The 16778-nt window shown below is 46.0% G+C and overlaps 1 protein-coding gene across 3 annotated transcripts in view; it reads left to right on the top strand.

Annotated features, from left to right (window-relative positions):
• Positions 1 to 1125: 1125 nt before the first annotated feature.
• The window catches only part of supv3l1 (SUV3-like helicase), a 52170-nt gene continuing 36517 nt past the window's right edge, over positions 1126 to 16778 (top strand). Inside the window, exons 1-2 of one of the 3 annotated variants that reach the window (XM_068053306.1) lie at positions 1126 to 1351; positions 1616 to 1693. In XM_068053306.1, coding sequence (XP_067909407.1) covers positions 1156 to 1351; positions 1616 to 1693 — 274 coding nt within the window. In that variant the 5' untranslated portion in view covers positions 1126 to 1155. Of the gene's footprint in view, positions 1352 to 1615; positions 1694 to 2297; positions 2403 to 16778 lie in introns of those variants that run through there. The other 2 variants (XM_068053307.1, XM_068053308.1) reach the window with 2 other exon arrangements.

Raw genomic sequence — 16778 nt, 5'->3', positions numbered from 1 at the left:
CTGTGTGAGGGGGATATTGGGGGTTGTTCGGTGTGCTGTTTGAGGGTAATATTGCGGGGGTCGATGTGCTGTGTGGGGGGGATTTGGGGGGTCAGTGTGCCATTTGAGGGGGATATTGGGGGGGTTCGGTGTGCTGTGTGAGGGGGATATTGGGGGGTCGGTGTGCTGTGTGAGGGGGATGTTGCGGGGTCGGTGTGCTGTGTGAGGGGGATATTGGGGGGTCGGTGTGCTGTGTGAGGGGACTATTGCGTGTGCAGTGTGAGGGGGATATTGGGGGGTCGGTGTGCTGTGTGAGGGGAATTTTGGGGGGTCGATGTGCTGTGTGAGGAGGATATTGGGGGGTCGGTCTGCTGTGTGAGGGAAATTTGGGCGGTCGGTGTGCTGTGTGAGGGGAATATTGGGGTGTCAGTGTGCAGTGTGAGGAGGATTTTGGGGGGGTCGGTGTGCAGTGTTAGGGGTATATTGGGGGGTCGGTGTGCTGTTTGAGGGAGATATTGGCGGCTCGGTGTGCTGTGTGAGGGGAATATTGTGTGGTTTCGGTGTGCAGTGTGTGGGGGAATTGGGGGGTCGCAGTGCTGTGTGAGGGGAATATTGGGGGGGTTCGGTGTGCAGTGTGAGGGGGATATTGGGGGGTCGCAGTGCTGTGTGAGGGGAATATTGGGGGGGTTCGGTGTGCAGTGTGAGGGGAATATTGGGGGAGTCGTCGTGTTTGAGGGGGTTAGTGTGATGTTTGAGGGGGGGGGCGGGCAGAAGGGTCGGTATGCGGCGATATGGTGGTGAGGGGCGGGTCAATGTTCTGCGTGCCGGGGATATTGAATGGGAATGGCAGAGGTGAGTTCTTGTGTTTCTCTATCGTGGGTCAGTGGTGCTGGACCTCGGCACTGAAGCATCGCTATGGCAACCGGAGGCCCTGTGGTCCTTTCCTGCTATTTGATGCCCGTTGACCGCCTGTCCCATTAGTCTGCGGCCTTGCTGCCGCTTAAAGTCAGCAACGCTGGGTTTTATTTACAGGAATCACATCGTCGCTGTGTGTTAAGTTTTTCTTGACCAGAGATTGCCGCCTGTCCGTGCGGTCCTCTGGTTGAGGCGCGCTATGGTCTACCTCATGCAGCGTCCTTCGTGACATTTGTCGCGCCGCCGTCGATCCGGCTCCTGATGTTGGTAAACCGCAGCCTGAGGCTCCTGAGCGCGTTCCGGCCCGCTGGCCGCGCACTCACAACCGTCCGCTGCATCGCCAGCAATAGCGGGACCAAACCACCAGACACTTCGTTGTTTGTGCCGCTGCCGCCCAGGGTGAGCCCGGGGTTGGAGGGAAACGTGGGAGCTGAACTGACCCAAGAGCTGAATAAAAGTGAGTAGGGGAGGGAGAGGGTAGGGTGTGTGGGGGAGGGAGAGGGAGTGAAGGAGGGAAGCGTGTTTTGAGGAGTGACAGTGAGGGAGAGCATGGAGTGGGTGTCGTGATGTCTGCAGCTCCTGTGTGCTATGAAGCCGCTTCTAGCGGTTGGCTTAAGCCCCAGGTGTGGAATATGCCATTGTGGCCAAGCTCGGGCTCCTCACTCCCTAATGCCAGTGTACATGATTTGACAGCTTCTGACATTTTCACTGTTGTTTGCAGGCGATGCTCTGAAGATATTGAATAAATTCTACAAACGGAAGGAGATGCAGAGACTGGGTAGTGAGAATGGCCTGGACGGTAAGTGACAATATCTGGCATACACATTCTGCTCGTGACTGCCTGCATTCCTCACTGTAACCATTCTGTATTGCTGCAAGACATGCAAGTGACAAAAACACAAATTGGGACTGTATGTTATCCAGCACATGCAGTAGACCTGTACTGTTTGGTCCAGCTACTTTTTTATTCATTCATGAGATGAGAGTTGCTGAAAGGCCAGCCTTTATTGCCCACTCTCTAATTGCCCTTGAAAGTGGTAGTGAGTTGTCGTCTTGACTTGCTTATAGTCTGTGTAGGGTAGGTACACACACAGAGCTATTAGGAAGGGAGTTCCAGGATTTTGACCCAGCGATGGTGAAGGAAGGGCGGGTGAGGATGGTGTGTGACTTGGAGGGAAACTTCTAGGTGGTGCTGTTTTCATGTATCTGCTGCATGCGGACACAGACTGCTTCAGTGACTGAGGAGTCTCGAAACATCCAATCTTCTGCCTTGGAGGGAAGGTCGTTGATGAAGCAGCTGTGGATGGTTGGGACTGGGACACTGCCCTGAGGAACTTCAGTGCGATGCACTAGGGTTGAGATGTTTGGCCTCCAGTAATCACAAACATCTTCCTTTGTGCTAGGTATGACTCCAGCCACTGGAGAGTTTTCCTCCTGATTCCCATTGACTCCAGTTTTGCTAGGGATCCTTGATGCCATGCTTGGTCAAATGCTGCCTTGATGTCAAGGTCAGTCACTCTCGCCTCACTTTACCTCTGAAATTCAGCTATTTTATCCATGTTTGGACCAAGGCTGTGATAAGGTCTGGAGCTTAGTGACACTGGTGCAATCCTTCAGCTTAGTTTACAGTTGAGCATTAATAATTTGTAGACGAACTCTGATCTCATTTACTGGCGATAGAAAGCTATTTGTTTCTTTGTGAAAATTAGCAAATTCATTTTCAACAGGATTATATTAATCAGAAACATGTAAAGACTCGGAGCCGCTCATCCCATCTAGCACATCCTTCTGGAAGAACCTGTGATTTCACATCCCAGCATCACATTCTCCCCCAACCCACCCCTGAACAATGAATGATTCCAGAACCTTTGCCCCCACTCTCTGCCCAGAGACCAAAATTTGCTGTGTAAAGAATCCTTCCTGACCTTTTCCCATCTGTTCTTCCGTCCCCATGTCTTGCAGTCATGGTTTAACAGAGAATGGCTTAGGATTAATCCTTTCTGCTCCATTTGGCAGCTGAGCACTACTTTAAGTCAAACTATGACTGCAGATCAAGACAGTTAGAGGCTGTAATGGGGATCTTTGGTCTCTCTGGAAGAGTGTGGTAGAGAGGCCAAAAAGCCGCCTTTACCTGTAGTTAGCTTTGCAGAGAGATGTGACTGTGACCTCATGGAGGCAAATCAGATAAACAGCTTAGAAATCACGAACAGTACTGCAAATGAGAACACGACTCTGGGGTAAGGGAGATGGGGTCCACCTTAGCTCGGAGGCCAGGAAGTTTTCCCTATAGCGACCAATGCAGGCAATGAACACTAGATAGAGTTGTGGAGGCAGAGTTTAGTGGGTAGTGGGGAAGGTGTGGTATGAATTAGAGTCTGTTCTGGGTATTTACTCTGGTTCAGTGATTGGGGTGGGGTGGGAGGGGAGGATGCGGGTCTTTTATAAATTGGTATCTGGGTATCGACTCGGGTTCAGTGAGGGGTTGTTGTGAATTGGTATCTGTCTGGGTATCGACTCGGGTTCAGTGAGGGGTTGTAGTGAATTGATGTCTGTCTGAGTATCTACTCTGGTTCAGTGAGGGGTTGTTGTGAATTGGTGTCTGTCTGGGTATCGACTCAGGTTCAGTGAGGGGTTGTTGTGAATTGGTGTCTGCCTGGGTATTGACTCAGGTTCAGTGAGGGGTTGTTGTGAATTGGTGTCTGCCTGGGTATCGACTCGGGTTCAGTGAGGGGTTGTAGTGAATTGGTGTCTGCCTGGGTATCGACTCAGGTTCAGTGAGGGGTTGTTGTGAATTGGTGTCTGCCTGGGTATCGACTCTGGTTCAGTGAGGGGTTGTAGTGAATTGGTGTCTGCCTGGGTATCGACTCAGGTTCAGTGAGGGGTTGTAGTGAATTGGTGTCTGTCTGGGTATCGACTCTGGTTCAGTGAGGGGTTGTAGTGAATTGGTGTCTGTCTGAGTATCTACTTGGGTTCAGTGAGGGGTTGTTGTGAATTTGTATTTGTCTGGGTATCGACTCGGGTTTAAGGGTGCAGGTTGCTCCATTAAACAGTCTTGTTGCCTGCCACTGCCCTGTCTCTGTCAGGGTGGTAGCAGTCCCTGGGGTTGGAGTAGTGAAACTCCCTTGTGATCTGGTTTCTGTATCATGAGCTCTTTCACTCTGTTAATCTCTGCAAATGGATCATGTCAACATCGGGCGAGGCGTCATTTGGTTTTGTTCATGAAGTTGAAGGTAAAACAAAGTGCAATCAGTTCAACTTTGTCTCTATGATAAAACAAAAAGGAACACAAGTACACAAGCTCACCTGGGATATTCTGACTTACTGTGGAAGGATAGATCCACTTGGCAGCCTGTCCTGTTCAGTGTGCTGGTCAGTTCTCTCTCTCTGTGTCTGCTCACAGTGAAAATTGATAGTTAGGATGTACTGGAATGGCTGCATAGGCAAAGAGTTGGTAAGTCACCTGGCTTGCATCCCAGGTTGCTGAAGGAAATGGGGGTGGAGATAGCAGAAGGGGGCTTGCCATAATCTTCCAATCTGCCCTAGATATGGTGGAGGTGCCAGAGGATTGGAGAGTGGCAGATGTGACGCCCTTATTCAAGAAAGGGTATAAGGACATTCCTGGTAACTACAGGCCGGTCAGTTAACATTAGTGGTGGGTAAGGTTTTAAAAGAAATAAGGAAAAAAAATCAGGCATTTGGAGAAGTTAACTAAGGAGAGCCAGCACGGATTTGTGAAAGGCAGAATCAGTTTGACTAATCTAATTGAATTTTTTGATTAAGTAACAAGGTTGATGAAGGGAATACGGCGGATGTTGTCTGTATGGATTTGAAAGCATTTGACAAAGTACCACATAAAGGGCTGGTTAACAAAATTTAGGCTCATGGAATAGGAAGGTCATTGTCCAATTGGATTTAAAAAATTGGTTTAAGGACAGAAAACATCGAGTTATGGTAAAGGGTTGTTTTTCGAACTGGCAGATGATAGCCAGTGGTGTACTCCAAAGTTTGGTGCTCGGACCACTGCTTTTTTGATATATATAAATGACTTGGATATTGGAATATAGAGTAAAATTTCAAAATTTGCTGATGATACCATACTTGGAGCTGTGGCAAACAGTGAGGATGATACTAATCGACTGCAACAGGATATAGATAGGCTAGCAAAAATAGGCAGACAAGTGGCAAATAGAATCTAATAGAGAAGTGTGAGGTGATGCATTTTAGCAGGGGGGATAGGGAGAGGCAATGTGTACTTAATGGCACAGTTCTAAAGATTGTGGCGGGCAGACGGACCTGGGGGTGCATGTGCATAGATCTCTGAAGGTGGCAGGACATGTTGAGAGAGTGATTAGCAAAGCATATGGGATCCTGGTCTTCATAAATAGAGTTATTGAGTTTGTCACAAACCCGTAATTATTTTCTCCTTGGATTAAAAACAGTGTGTGTGGCTTTAAGACTCTGTTAAAACAGTGCACCTTTAAGGGAGAGAAGGTTCTGGAGACACAGTGTACCAGCTGCGTTTTGTTACCCTGAGCAACAACAGGAGAGAGAGAGGTCACATGGTAATGTTTCCACTTGGCTGTGTGTGGAACTAAAAGAAGCGGACTGAAACCAGTTAGTTTTGGAGAGACTTTCCAGTGAGGCGCACTGAAGAGAAAAGGAGCTGTTTGTTCTCTCTCAGCAAAAATTCTACAAGGAGCTACAAGTCTAGTTAATTCCCTAAGTAAAGAAAAGCTTTTTTCAAGAAACAATTTGTATTGCTGTGCTCATCGTTCGAAGAACTGTTTGTTGCTTGCTGCAGCCAAAGAGTTGAATGCCTATTTACTGAAGGATGATGTTCATCTGATCCACGTGAAGATTTCGAGTGACCTTTGATTATTTTTGCATTCGAAGACCTCATCCATCAGGAACATAGCCTACAAAAACTTACTTATTTTATTCATTCTTAAGAGACAGCTAATTTTTAAAAATTCCACTTTTAAAACCGGTTAACTGTTAGTTTTTGAGTGCATGTGTGTGAATGCGGGAGTTACGTTAAAATAAGTTATAAGATCTTTAGACATAGGTTTGTCTTAATAGTGTTTAAGATTTAGATTTTTTAATAAATAGTTAATTTCTTGTTGTCTAAAGATAACTGGTTTGGTCTGTTTCATTCTGGGATTACTAGAGTGTTTAATTTGGCTGTTTCCCAATTGGGCGTGAAAGCTTAATAATGTTCTGCGATCTGTGGAGTGACGGGACTCAATTGATAGTGCATTGCTCCCGCTGCATTTGTAACAAGTACAAAAGCAGGGAAGTTTGTATGAAGCTCTGGTTAAGCCACATCTAGAGTATTGCATCCAGTTGTGGTCACAACACTTCAGGAAGGAAAAATTGGTTTAAGGGCAGAAGAAATTTAGCAGAATGCTTCCAGGCATGAGAGGATTTTAACTATAAGGGTTAGGTTGGAGAAGCTGAGTTTCTTCTCCTTGGAGCAAAGGAATTGAGGGGGGATTTGATAGAGGTGTACCAGAGTCTGATAGGTTTAAATAAAGTAGACAAAGAATACATGAACCTCTAGTTCTGTTGCTGAAGGCACAATGACTAGGGGACATGGATCAAGGTTTTGAGCAAAAGATGCTGGGAGAATGTGAGGAAGATCTTTATGCAGCAGGTGGTAATGACCTGGAACTGCCAGCCAACGAGGGTGGTGGAAGCAGAGTCGATCAATGACTTCAAAAGGAAATTTGATGGACACTAGAGGCAAATAAACTTGCAGGGCTATGGGGATAGAGTGGGGGAATGGGACTGAATGGATTGCTCTACAGAGAGCCAGCATGGACTTAATGGGCCAAATGGCCTTCTACGCCATAATGACTTTGTAACTTAATGACCGTGCGAAGGTCAGTTCTCTCAGTATCAGTGTCTGTTCACAGTGAGGTCAGTTCGTTCTCTGTCTGTGTCTGTTCACAATGCGGAGGTTAGTTCTCTGTCTCTGTCCATTCACAGTGCAGAGGTTAGTTCACTCAGTCTCTCTGTCTGTTCACGGTGCAAAGATCAGTTCTCACTCAGTCTCTGTGACTGCTCACAGTGCAGAGGTCAGTTCTCTCTCTGTGTCTGTATGTCTTCTCAATTCAAGAGAGAGCTGACCTCTGCACTGTGAACCTTGTTGTTCAACTCCTTGCCGACGGCGTCAAGAGCCAACAAGGTAACAGCAGCAAATGTTAGACACCGATAGTGCATACAGTATATTTTATTGATAAGTCACATAAGAAACCAGTTACAAAGACTATGCAAGTCTCACAATTCACATACACATTACCCGTCTCAAGCCAAGGTGATCGGTCTCGGACTAGTCGGTTCTGTCACTGAGTCCCTGACTCCGAGTTCCTCGTTCGAGTATTGGTCCCCGGGGTTCTCGCTCCCGATCGTCCCGAGAGTCCAACCTTTATACCCTTGTCGACGTGACTTGTATCGACTTGTCTCCTCTGTCCGAAACGACCCCAACTCCCTCTTGTCTGACCAACCGTCTCCCGATTCAGTTATCACCTTTCTTTAAACAGTTAATCCACTAGAACATTCTAAACTACATTAATCATGTATTGCAAAGCTGGCTAAGTAAAATAGAAAAGCTTTATGTTGAGATACGCGAAATTAATGCTAAGTTCGCTCTCAACAACCTACACTGTGACTGAGACAGAACTGACCTCCGTTCAAGTGGGGGGATCAAAAAGGAATGTAGTGGTAATAGGGGACAGTATAGTGAGGGGATTGACACTGTTCTCTGCAGGAAAGAGCAAGGGTCCAGAAGACTGTGTTGCTGCCCAGTGCCAGGGTTCGGGACATCTGCTCAGGGCTGGAGAGGAACTTATAATGGGAGGGGGAGGATCTAGTCGTTGTGGTCCATGTAAATACCAACGACAGAGGCAGGACAAGGAAAGAGGTTCTGCATAGTCAGTATGAGGAATTAGGCACCAAATTAAGAAGCAGAACCTCAAAGGTAATAATCTTTGGATTATTACCTGAGCCACGTGAAAATTGGAGTAGGACGACTAAGATCCGGGAAATTAATGCTTGGCTCAAAGACCGGTGTGGTAGAAGTGGGTTCCAGTTTGTGGGGCACTGGCACTAGTACTGGGGAAAGTGGGGGCTGTATCGTTAGGACGGTCTACACCTGAGCCGTGCCAGGGCCAGTGTTCTAGTGAGCCGCATAACTAGGGAAGTAGGCAGGGTTTTAAACTAAATAATGGGGACGAGGGATCAAATTTGTGAAGATGTGGTAAATCAAAGACACAAGGCAAGAGAGAAAAGTATTAATATGGGAAAAGACCGTGACAGGAAAGGACAGTGAGTACAAATCTAAGAGTAAATCAGACAAGGCTAGCGGTTACAAAAATAATAAAAGGACAAAACTAAAGGCTCTGTATCTGAATGCACGTAGCATTTGAAACAAAACAGATGAACTGAAAGTGCAATTGAAATAAATAAGTACAATCTGATAGCCATTACAGAGACATGGCTGCAGGGTGACATAGATTGGGACCTGAATATTGAAGGGTGCATGATATATAGGGAGGGCAGGAAGCTAGGAAAAGGTGGAGGGGTGGCTCTGTTAATTAATGATGGCATTAGCACAATAGAGAGGGATGACCTAAGTTCAGGAAACCAGGATGTAGAAGCGGTTTGAATAGGGAAGAGAAATGATAAAGGCAAGAAGTCACTTGGGGCAGTGGTGTACGGCCCGCCTAACAGAGAGAGAGAAACCACAACGGGAGCAGAGCTGTAAAAAGCGTGACAAAAGGAGCACAGTTGGAGACCAGAGAGAGAGAGAGTAAACAGCGGGAGCAGAGCTGGGGGAAAATCGAAAAGTGACAGAGTGACGTCACAATCAACAGCAAGCAGGGAAACGGAGAGCTGCCGGGGTGAGTATACAGGTTAGCTGGGTTAGTAACTAAAGTAAAGAGAAAGGTACGATCTACAGTTTTTTTTATATAGTAAGTAGGGAATCAAGGTCCCTAGTGTAAATATCTCTAATTTTTGAGTAATGTGAGAATAAATTAAGGGTACGTCATTGGCAGGGCAGCTCGGCAGCATGGAGTGCTCCTCCTGTGCAATGTGGGAAGTCAGGGACACTTCCGGTGTCCAGGACGAACATGTGTGCAGGAAGTGTCTACAGCAGCAGCTGCTCTAAATCCGTGCTTCGGATCTGGAGCAGCGGCTGAGGATACTGTGGATCATCCGTGAGATCATCTTGGATAGCACGTATAGGAAGGTGATCACACCGCAAGTAAAGACTGCTCAGGCAGAAAGGGAATGGGTGACCACCAGGCAGAGTGGAAGAACTAAGAGGGTAGTGCAGGAGTCCCCTCGGTCCATCTCCCTCTTTAACAGATTTTCTGCTTTGGATACTGTTGGGGGAGATAGCTTCTCGGGAATGCAGCAAGAATCAAGTCTGTGGCACCACGGGTGGCTCAGCTGCACAGCAGGGGAGGAAAAAGAGTGGGATAGCTATAGTGATAGAATCCCCTATCATAAAGGGTACAGATAGGCGTTCCTGTGGCCGCACACGTGACTCCAGGATGGTATGTTGCCTCCCTGGTGCTAGGGTCAAGGATGTCACGGAGTGGCTGCAGGACATTTTGAAGGGGGAGGGTAAACAGTCCGCGGTCGTGGTTCACATTCATACTGACGATATAGTTAGAAAGAGGGATAAGGTCCTGCAACAAGAATTTAGGGAGCTATGTAGCAGATTAAAAAGCAGGACCTCAGAGATCATAATCTCTGGATAACTCCCGGTGCCACATGCTAGTGAGTATAGGAATAGGAGGTTAGAGCAGATGAATGCGTGGCTGAAGAGATGGTGCAGGAGGGAGGGCTTTCGTTTCCTGGAACACTGGGACTGTTTCTGGCGAAGGTGGGACCTGTACAAGTTGGACGAGTTGCACCTGAACCGGAACGGGACCAACATCCTTGCAGGGAGGTTTGCTAATGCTGTCGGGGGGGGGAGGGGGGTGGTGTTTAAACTAATTTGGCAGGGGGGTGGGATACAGAGTGGAGGTACAGTAGGGGGTGATGCACAGCCAAATATAAAAGAGAAACTGAGTCCGTCTGGAACGCAGAGCAAATGTAGACCCATTCAGGCACAAGCAAATAATGCAAGGCTGGATTGCATCTATTTTAACGCAAGGAGTCTTACTAGTAAGGCAGATGAATTGAGGGCATTGATTAACACATGGGAATATGGTATTATTGCTATCACAGAGACATGGTTGAGGGAGGGGCAGGACTGGCAGCTCAATATTCCAGGGTATAGAATCTTCAGGCGTGACAGGGGTGGGTGTAAAAGAGGAGGTGGCACTGCACTGTTAATCAAGGAGTCGTTTACTGCAGTAAGGAGGGATGGTATCATAGAAGGTTCCTCAAATGAGGCCGTATGGGTAGAACTTAAAAACAAAAAAGGGGCAATTATTTTGCTGGGAGTGTACTACAGGCCTCCCAACAGTCAGGGAGAGATAGAGGAGCAGAGATATAGGCAAAAAGATAGCTGGAAACAGCGAGAGCGGAGCCGGAGTATAAAGAGACCGGGAGAGAGAGAGAGAGAGTTCACTCAGACAGTGTCGGAGGTTTGAAAAATGGTCAACAGTGACATCACAGGAAAGCTGCAAGGTGATTGGTTGGTGAGTAACTGCTGTTAGGGAATATCTCTAAATAGCTGGGTTTGTAACTAAACTAAAGAGAAAGGTCTACAGTTCTTTTTTAATGTAGTAGGTATTGTTTTTTTGGGGGGGAAATCAAGGTTCCTAGTGTAAATAATCTAATTTTTGGGTAATTTAAGGGAGTAAAAACAGTGAAAAAAAACAGCGACATCACAGGAAAACCATAAATTAGTTGGTTGGTAAGTAACTGCTAATTTGAATTACCTATTCTAAGTTGATTTCAGATTAAAGGTGAATAGGAGAAATATTTTACAGCTTAAAAACTAAAGACCAGTAGGAAATTTAAAAAACAAATTAAAATCTAATTAAATAAAATAGAGATGCAGGGCCAGGCGATGTGTTTTACCTGCATGATGTGGGAACTGGTGGATCCCATTGTAGTTCCTGGTGAACACATCTGTAGCAAGTGTTGGCTGCTCGAGGAACTCCGGCTCAGAGTTGATGAGCTGGAGTCTGAGCTTCGGACACTGCGATACATCAGGGAGGGGGAGAGTTACCTGGACGCTGTGTTTCAGGAGGCAGTCACACCCCTTAGATTAACTACCTTGAATTCAGCCAGTGGTCAGGGACAGGAGGGTGTGACTGAGTGAGGCAAGTAGAGGGATCCAGGAGGTAGTGCTGCAGGAGCCTCAGCCAGTGTCCTCGTCCAACAGGTTCGAGGTTCTTGCTCCCTGTGTGGACGGGAGCAGGGACTGTAGGGAGGATGAGCAAACTGATCACAGCACCATGGTACAGGGAGCCATTCAAGTGGTGGGAGAGAAGAGAAATGTAGTCGTAATCAGGGATAGTATAGTTAGGGGCATAGACACTGTTCTCTGTGGCCAGGATCGAGAGTCCTGAAGGCTGTGTTGCCTACCTGGTGCCAGGGTTCAGGATATCTCATCTGGGCGGCAGAGGAACTTGGAGTGGGAGGGGAAAGATCCACTTGTCGTGGTCCACGTAGGTACCAACGATATAGGTAGAACGAGGTTAGAGGTTCTGCTGAGGGAATATGAGCAGCTCGGGGCTAAACTAAAAAGTAGAACCAAAAAGGTAACATTCTCCAGATTGCTGCCTGAGCCACGAGCAAATTGGCACAGGGTCAATAAGATTAAAGAGATAAATGTGTGGCTCAAAGATTGGTATTGGAGAAATGGGTTTGAATTCGTTGACATTGGCACCAGTATTGGGGAAGGAGGGAGCTGTTCCGATGGGACGGGCTCCACCTGAATCATTTTGGGACCAGAGTCCTGGCGAATCACATAACTAGGGCTGTAGATGAGGCTTTAAACTCAATAGTGGGGGGGAGGAGGGTTCAGTTGCATGGGAAAACAGGAAGTTAAAGGAGAAGGTAGGAGTGCAGGTTAGTGGTGAGGCTGATTGTTACCAAACTGCAAGAAGTATACTGGTTAAACCCAGAAGAGAGGAATAATAAACAGGCGAATAAAGCATCAGTGCTGAGGGACAGGTTAGGGGGTAGCGCCCAAATAAGAGTTCTATATACAAATGCACGGAGTGTAAGGAATAAACTAGATGAGCTGCAGGCGCAAATTCAAATAGAAGAATTTGATGTGGTGGCAGTTGTGGAGACGTGGCTGCAGGATGGTCGGGACTGGGAACTAAATATACCTGGTTATAAAGTTTACAGGATGGACAGGGAAAATGGCAGAGGGGGTGGAGTAGCCTTACTGATTAGAAATAATATCACCTCATTGGTGAGGGAGGATATAATGAGAGGAAAGCATCCAGTGGAGACCTTATGGGTGGAATTGAGGAACGGAAAAGGATCTAAAACTGTAATAGGTGTTGTGTATAGACCCCCCCCTGGTAGCTGTTCTAAGGTGTTAGATTGTATAAATGCACAAATTAGGCAAGTGTGTAACAAAGGCAGAGGGATTTTAACTTACACATAGATTGGGAGAGGCAGACTAGCACCTGTCAGAAAGGTAGTGAATTTCTGGAATGTGTCCGGGATAGTTTTCGACAGCAATATGTCCTAGATGTAACAAGGGGACAGGCAATATTAGATTTAGTTATGAGTAATGAGCCAAATTTAATTAGTAGCCTAACTGTGCGTGAACATTTATCAAATAGTGATCACAACATGATCGAATTCAAGGTAGCGTTTGAAAGTGAAAAGCACGAATCAGCTACTAGAATTTTAGACTTGAGTAAGGCTGACTTTACCGGGATGAGACAGAGACTGTCCACAGTAAACTGGGTAGATCTGTTAATGGGTCAAACGACTGAAGAACAGTGGAGAATATTTAAAGAAACATTTAACGAAATACAGAGCGAGTATATACCCCTGAGAGGAAGAAGCTCCACTTCAGAGAAAAAATAGCCATGGACAACTAAAGAGATTAGGGATAGCATAAAACAAAAAGAAAGGACTTACAAAAATGCAAAACGCAGCACGGATCCGGCCAAATGGGATCAATACAAAGACCAGCAAAGGTCACAAAGCAGCTTATAAAAGCTACTAAAAGAGATTATGAAAGGAAACTTGCAAGGGACATCAAAATCAATAAGAAGACATTTTACAGTTACGTAAAGGGAAAGCGGGTGGTCAAGAGCAATGTAGGCCCACTAAAAGCTGAAAATGGAGATATTATCATTGATAATGGGGAAATGACAGACATGTTGAACAGTTACTTTGCCTCAGTATTTACAGCTGAAAAGGAGGATAACTTGCTGGAAGTCCCGAAAAAATTAATAGCCGATAGGGGACAGGGATTTAATACAATTAACGTAAGTAAATCATCAGTAACAAGGAAATTAATGGAACTAAAGAGTGAGAAATCCCCAGGACCTGACGGTTTCCATCCGAGGGTGTTAAAGGAAGTAGGGGAGCACATTGTAGATGCCCTAACTATAGTCCTTCAGAGTTCCCTAGATTCAGGAGTGGTCCCTCTGGATTGGAAAGTTGCACATGTCACTTCACTTTTTCAGAAGGGTGAAAGGGGGAACCAAGGAAATTACAGACCAGTTAGCCTGACATCTGTGGTGGGCAAGTTGCTGGAGTCTATAATCAAGGATAGGGCGACTGAACATCTCAAAAAATTTCAGTTAATCAGGGACAGCCAGCATGGATTCATGACTGGAAGGTCATGCCTGACAAATCTCATTGAATTTTGTGAAGAGGTGACTAAGGTATGTCTATGGATATTATTTATATGGACTTCCAGAAGACATTTGATAAAGTCCCACATAAGAGACTGTTAACTATGGTAGAAGCCCATGGAGTTGAGGGCAAATTATTGACATGGTTAGGAAGTTGGTTGAGTGGTATGCGACAGAGAGTGGGGATAATGGGTAAGTACTCCGATTGGCAGGATGTGACTAGTGGTGTCCCGCAGGGATCTGCGTTGGAGCAAGTGCAGAAAATAATCAAAAAGGCTAATGGAGTGCTAGCCTTTATATCTAGAGGATTGGACTATAACGACGCAGAGGTTATGCTGCAGCTGTACAAAACCCTGGTTAGACCCCACTTGGAGTACAGTGAGCAGTTCTGGGCACCGCACCTCAGGAAGGATATATTGGCCTTGGAGGGAGTGCAACATATGTTTACAAGAATGATACCTGGACTACAGGGATTAAGTTACGAGGAGAGATTACGCAAATTAGGCCTGTTTTCGCTAGAATTTAGAAGGTTAAGGGGTGATCTGATCGAAGTCTTCAAGATATTAACAGGAAAAGACAGGCTAGATAAAGATAAACTATTTCCACTGGTTGGAGATTCTAAAACTAGGGGGCATAGTCTCAAAATTAGGACCAGACTGTTCAGGAGAGATGTTAGGAAGCACTTCTTCACACCAGGGGTGATAGAGGTTTGGAACATTCTCCCACAAACAGCAGTTGAAGCTAGAACAGTTGTTAATTTTAAATCTGAGATAGATAGATTTTTGTTAAGCAAAGAAATTAAGGGATATGGGCCAAAGGTAGGTATATGGAGTTAGGCCGCAGATCAGCCCTGATCTCATTGAATGGCGGGACAGGCTCGAGGGGCTGAATGGCCTACTCCTGTTCCTATCTTCCTATGTTCTGATGTTCAAATCTCAGAGAGGTGTACAATTACTAGGGTAATAATAGTAGGGGATTTCAACTTCCTCAGTATCAACTGGGATAGTCTTAGTGCAAAAGGCTTAAAGGGGGCGGAATTCTCAAAGTGCATCCAGGAGAGCTTTTTGAGCCAGCACATAGACAGTCCTACAAGAGAAGGGGCGGTACTGGACCTAATCTTAAGGAATGAAGCCAGACAAGTGGTAGAAGAGTCAGTGGGGGAGCATTTCAGGGACAGTGATCATAACTCAGTAAGATTTAAGGCAGTTATGGAAAAGGACAAAGATGGACCAGAAATAAAGGTACTGAATTGGGGGATGGCCGATTTCAATATGATAAAACAGGATCTGGCCAAAGTGGACTGGGAGCAGCTACTTGTAGGAAAGTCTATATCAGACAAGTGGGAGTCATTCAAAAAGGAAATAGTGAGAGTTCAGGGCCAACATGTTCCCATAAAGGTGAAGGGTAGGACCAACAAGTCCATGGAATCCTGGATGTCAAGGGATATGGAGGATTGGATAAGGGGAAAAAAAAGGAAGTTTATGGCAGATTCAGATGGCTGAAAGCAGCAGAGGACCTAGAGGAGTATAGAAAGTGTAAGGGGGTGCTTAAAAAAAGTAATTAGGAGAACGAAGAGGCGACATGAGAAAACACTGGCGGACAAGATAAAGGAAAATCCCAAGGCGTTTTATAAGTATATTAAGGGCAACAAGATAACCAGGGAAAGAGCAGGGCCTATTAGAGACCAAAGTGGCAATCTGTTTATGGAACCGGAGGACGTAGGTGAGGTTTTAAATGATTACTTTTCATCTGTGTTCACCATGAAGAAGGATGATGTAGGTGTAGAGATCAGGGAGGGGGATTGTGATATACTTGAACATATTAGCATTGAAAGGAAGGAGGTATTAGCTGTTTTAGCAGGCTTAAAATTGGATAAATCTCCAGGCCCAGATGAGATGTATCCCAGGTTGCTATGTAAGACAAGGGAGGAGATAGCAGGAGCTCTGACACAAATTTTTAAATTCCCTGGCCACAGGAGAGGTGCCAGAGAACTGGAGAACAGCAAATGGGTACCATTATTCAAGAAGGAAAGTAGGGATAAACTAGGTAATTACAGGCCAGTGAGTCTAACATCAGTGGTAGGGAAACTATTAGAAAAAATTCTGAGGGATAGGATTAACCTCCACTTGGAGAGGCAGGGATTAATCAGGGATAGTCAGCATGGCTTTGTCAGGGGGAGATCATGTCGAACAAATTTGCTTGAATTTTTTGAGGAGGTGACGAGATGTGTAGATGAGGGTAAAGGGGTTGATGTAATCTGCATGGACTTCAGTAAGGCTTTTAATAAGGACCCACATGGGAGATTGGTCAAGAAGGTAAGAGCCCATGGGTTCCAGGACAATTTGGCAAATTGGATCCAAAATTGGCTTAGTGGCAGGAGGCAGAGGGTGATGGTCGAGGGTTGTTTTTGCGATTGGAAGCCTGTGCTCAGTGGTGTACTGCAGGGATCGGTGCTGGGACGCTTGCTGTTTGTAGTGTCTTCTTCTTTGGCCTCCTTGTCTCGGGAGACAATGGGTGAGCGCCTGGAGGTGGTCAGTGGTTTGTGGAGCAGCGCCTGGAGTGGCTATAAAGGCCAATACTAGAGTGACAGGCTCTTCCACAGGTGCTGCAGAACAAATTGGTTGTCGGGGCTGTTGCACAGTTGTCTCTCCCCTTGCGCTGTTGGCTCTCCTAATGTAGTGTACATTAATGATTTAGACGTGAATATAGGAGGTATGATCAGTAAGTTCACAGATGGCACGAAAATTGGTGGTGTCGTAAATAGTGAGGAGGAAAGCCTTAGATTACAGGATGATATAGATGGGCAGAGCAGTGGCAAATGGAATTTAATCCTGAGAAGTGTGAGGTGATGAATTTTGGGAGGACTAACAAGGCAAGAGAATGTACAATGGATGGTAGGACCCTAGGAAGTTCAGAGGGACCTTGGTGTACTTGTCCATAGATCACTGAAGGCAGCAGCACAGGTAGATAAGGTGGTTCTGAAGGTATATGGGATACTTGCCTTTATTAGCTGAGGCAGAGAATATAAGAGCAGGGAGGTAATAATGGAGCTGTATAAAACACTAGTTAGTCCCCTGCCGGAGTCCT

This window comes from Heterodontus francisci, chromosome 20 (genome assembly GCF_036365525.1).
Source record: "Heterodontus francisci isolate sHetFra1 chromosome 20, sHetFra1.hap1, whole genome shotgun sequence".
NCBI lineage: Eukaryota > Metazoa > Chordata > Chondrichthyes > Heterodontiformes > Heterodontidae > Heterodontus > Heterodontus francisci.
Note: the sequence above shows the minus strand (reverse complement) of the source record. Positions and strands in the feature narration are given on the sequence as shown.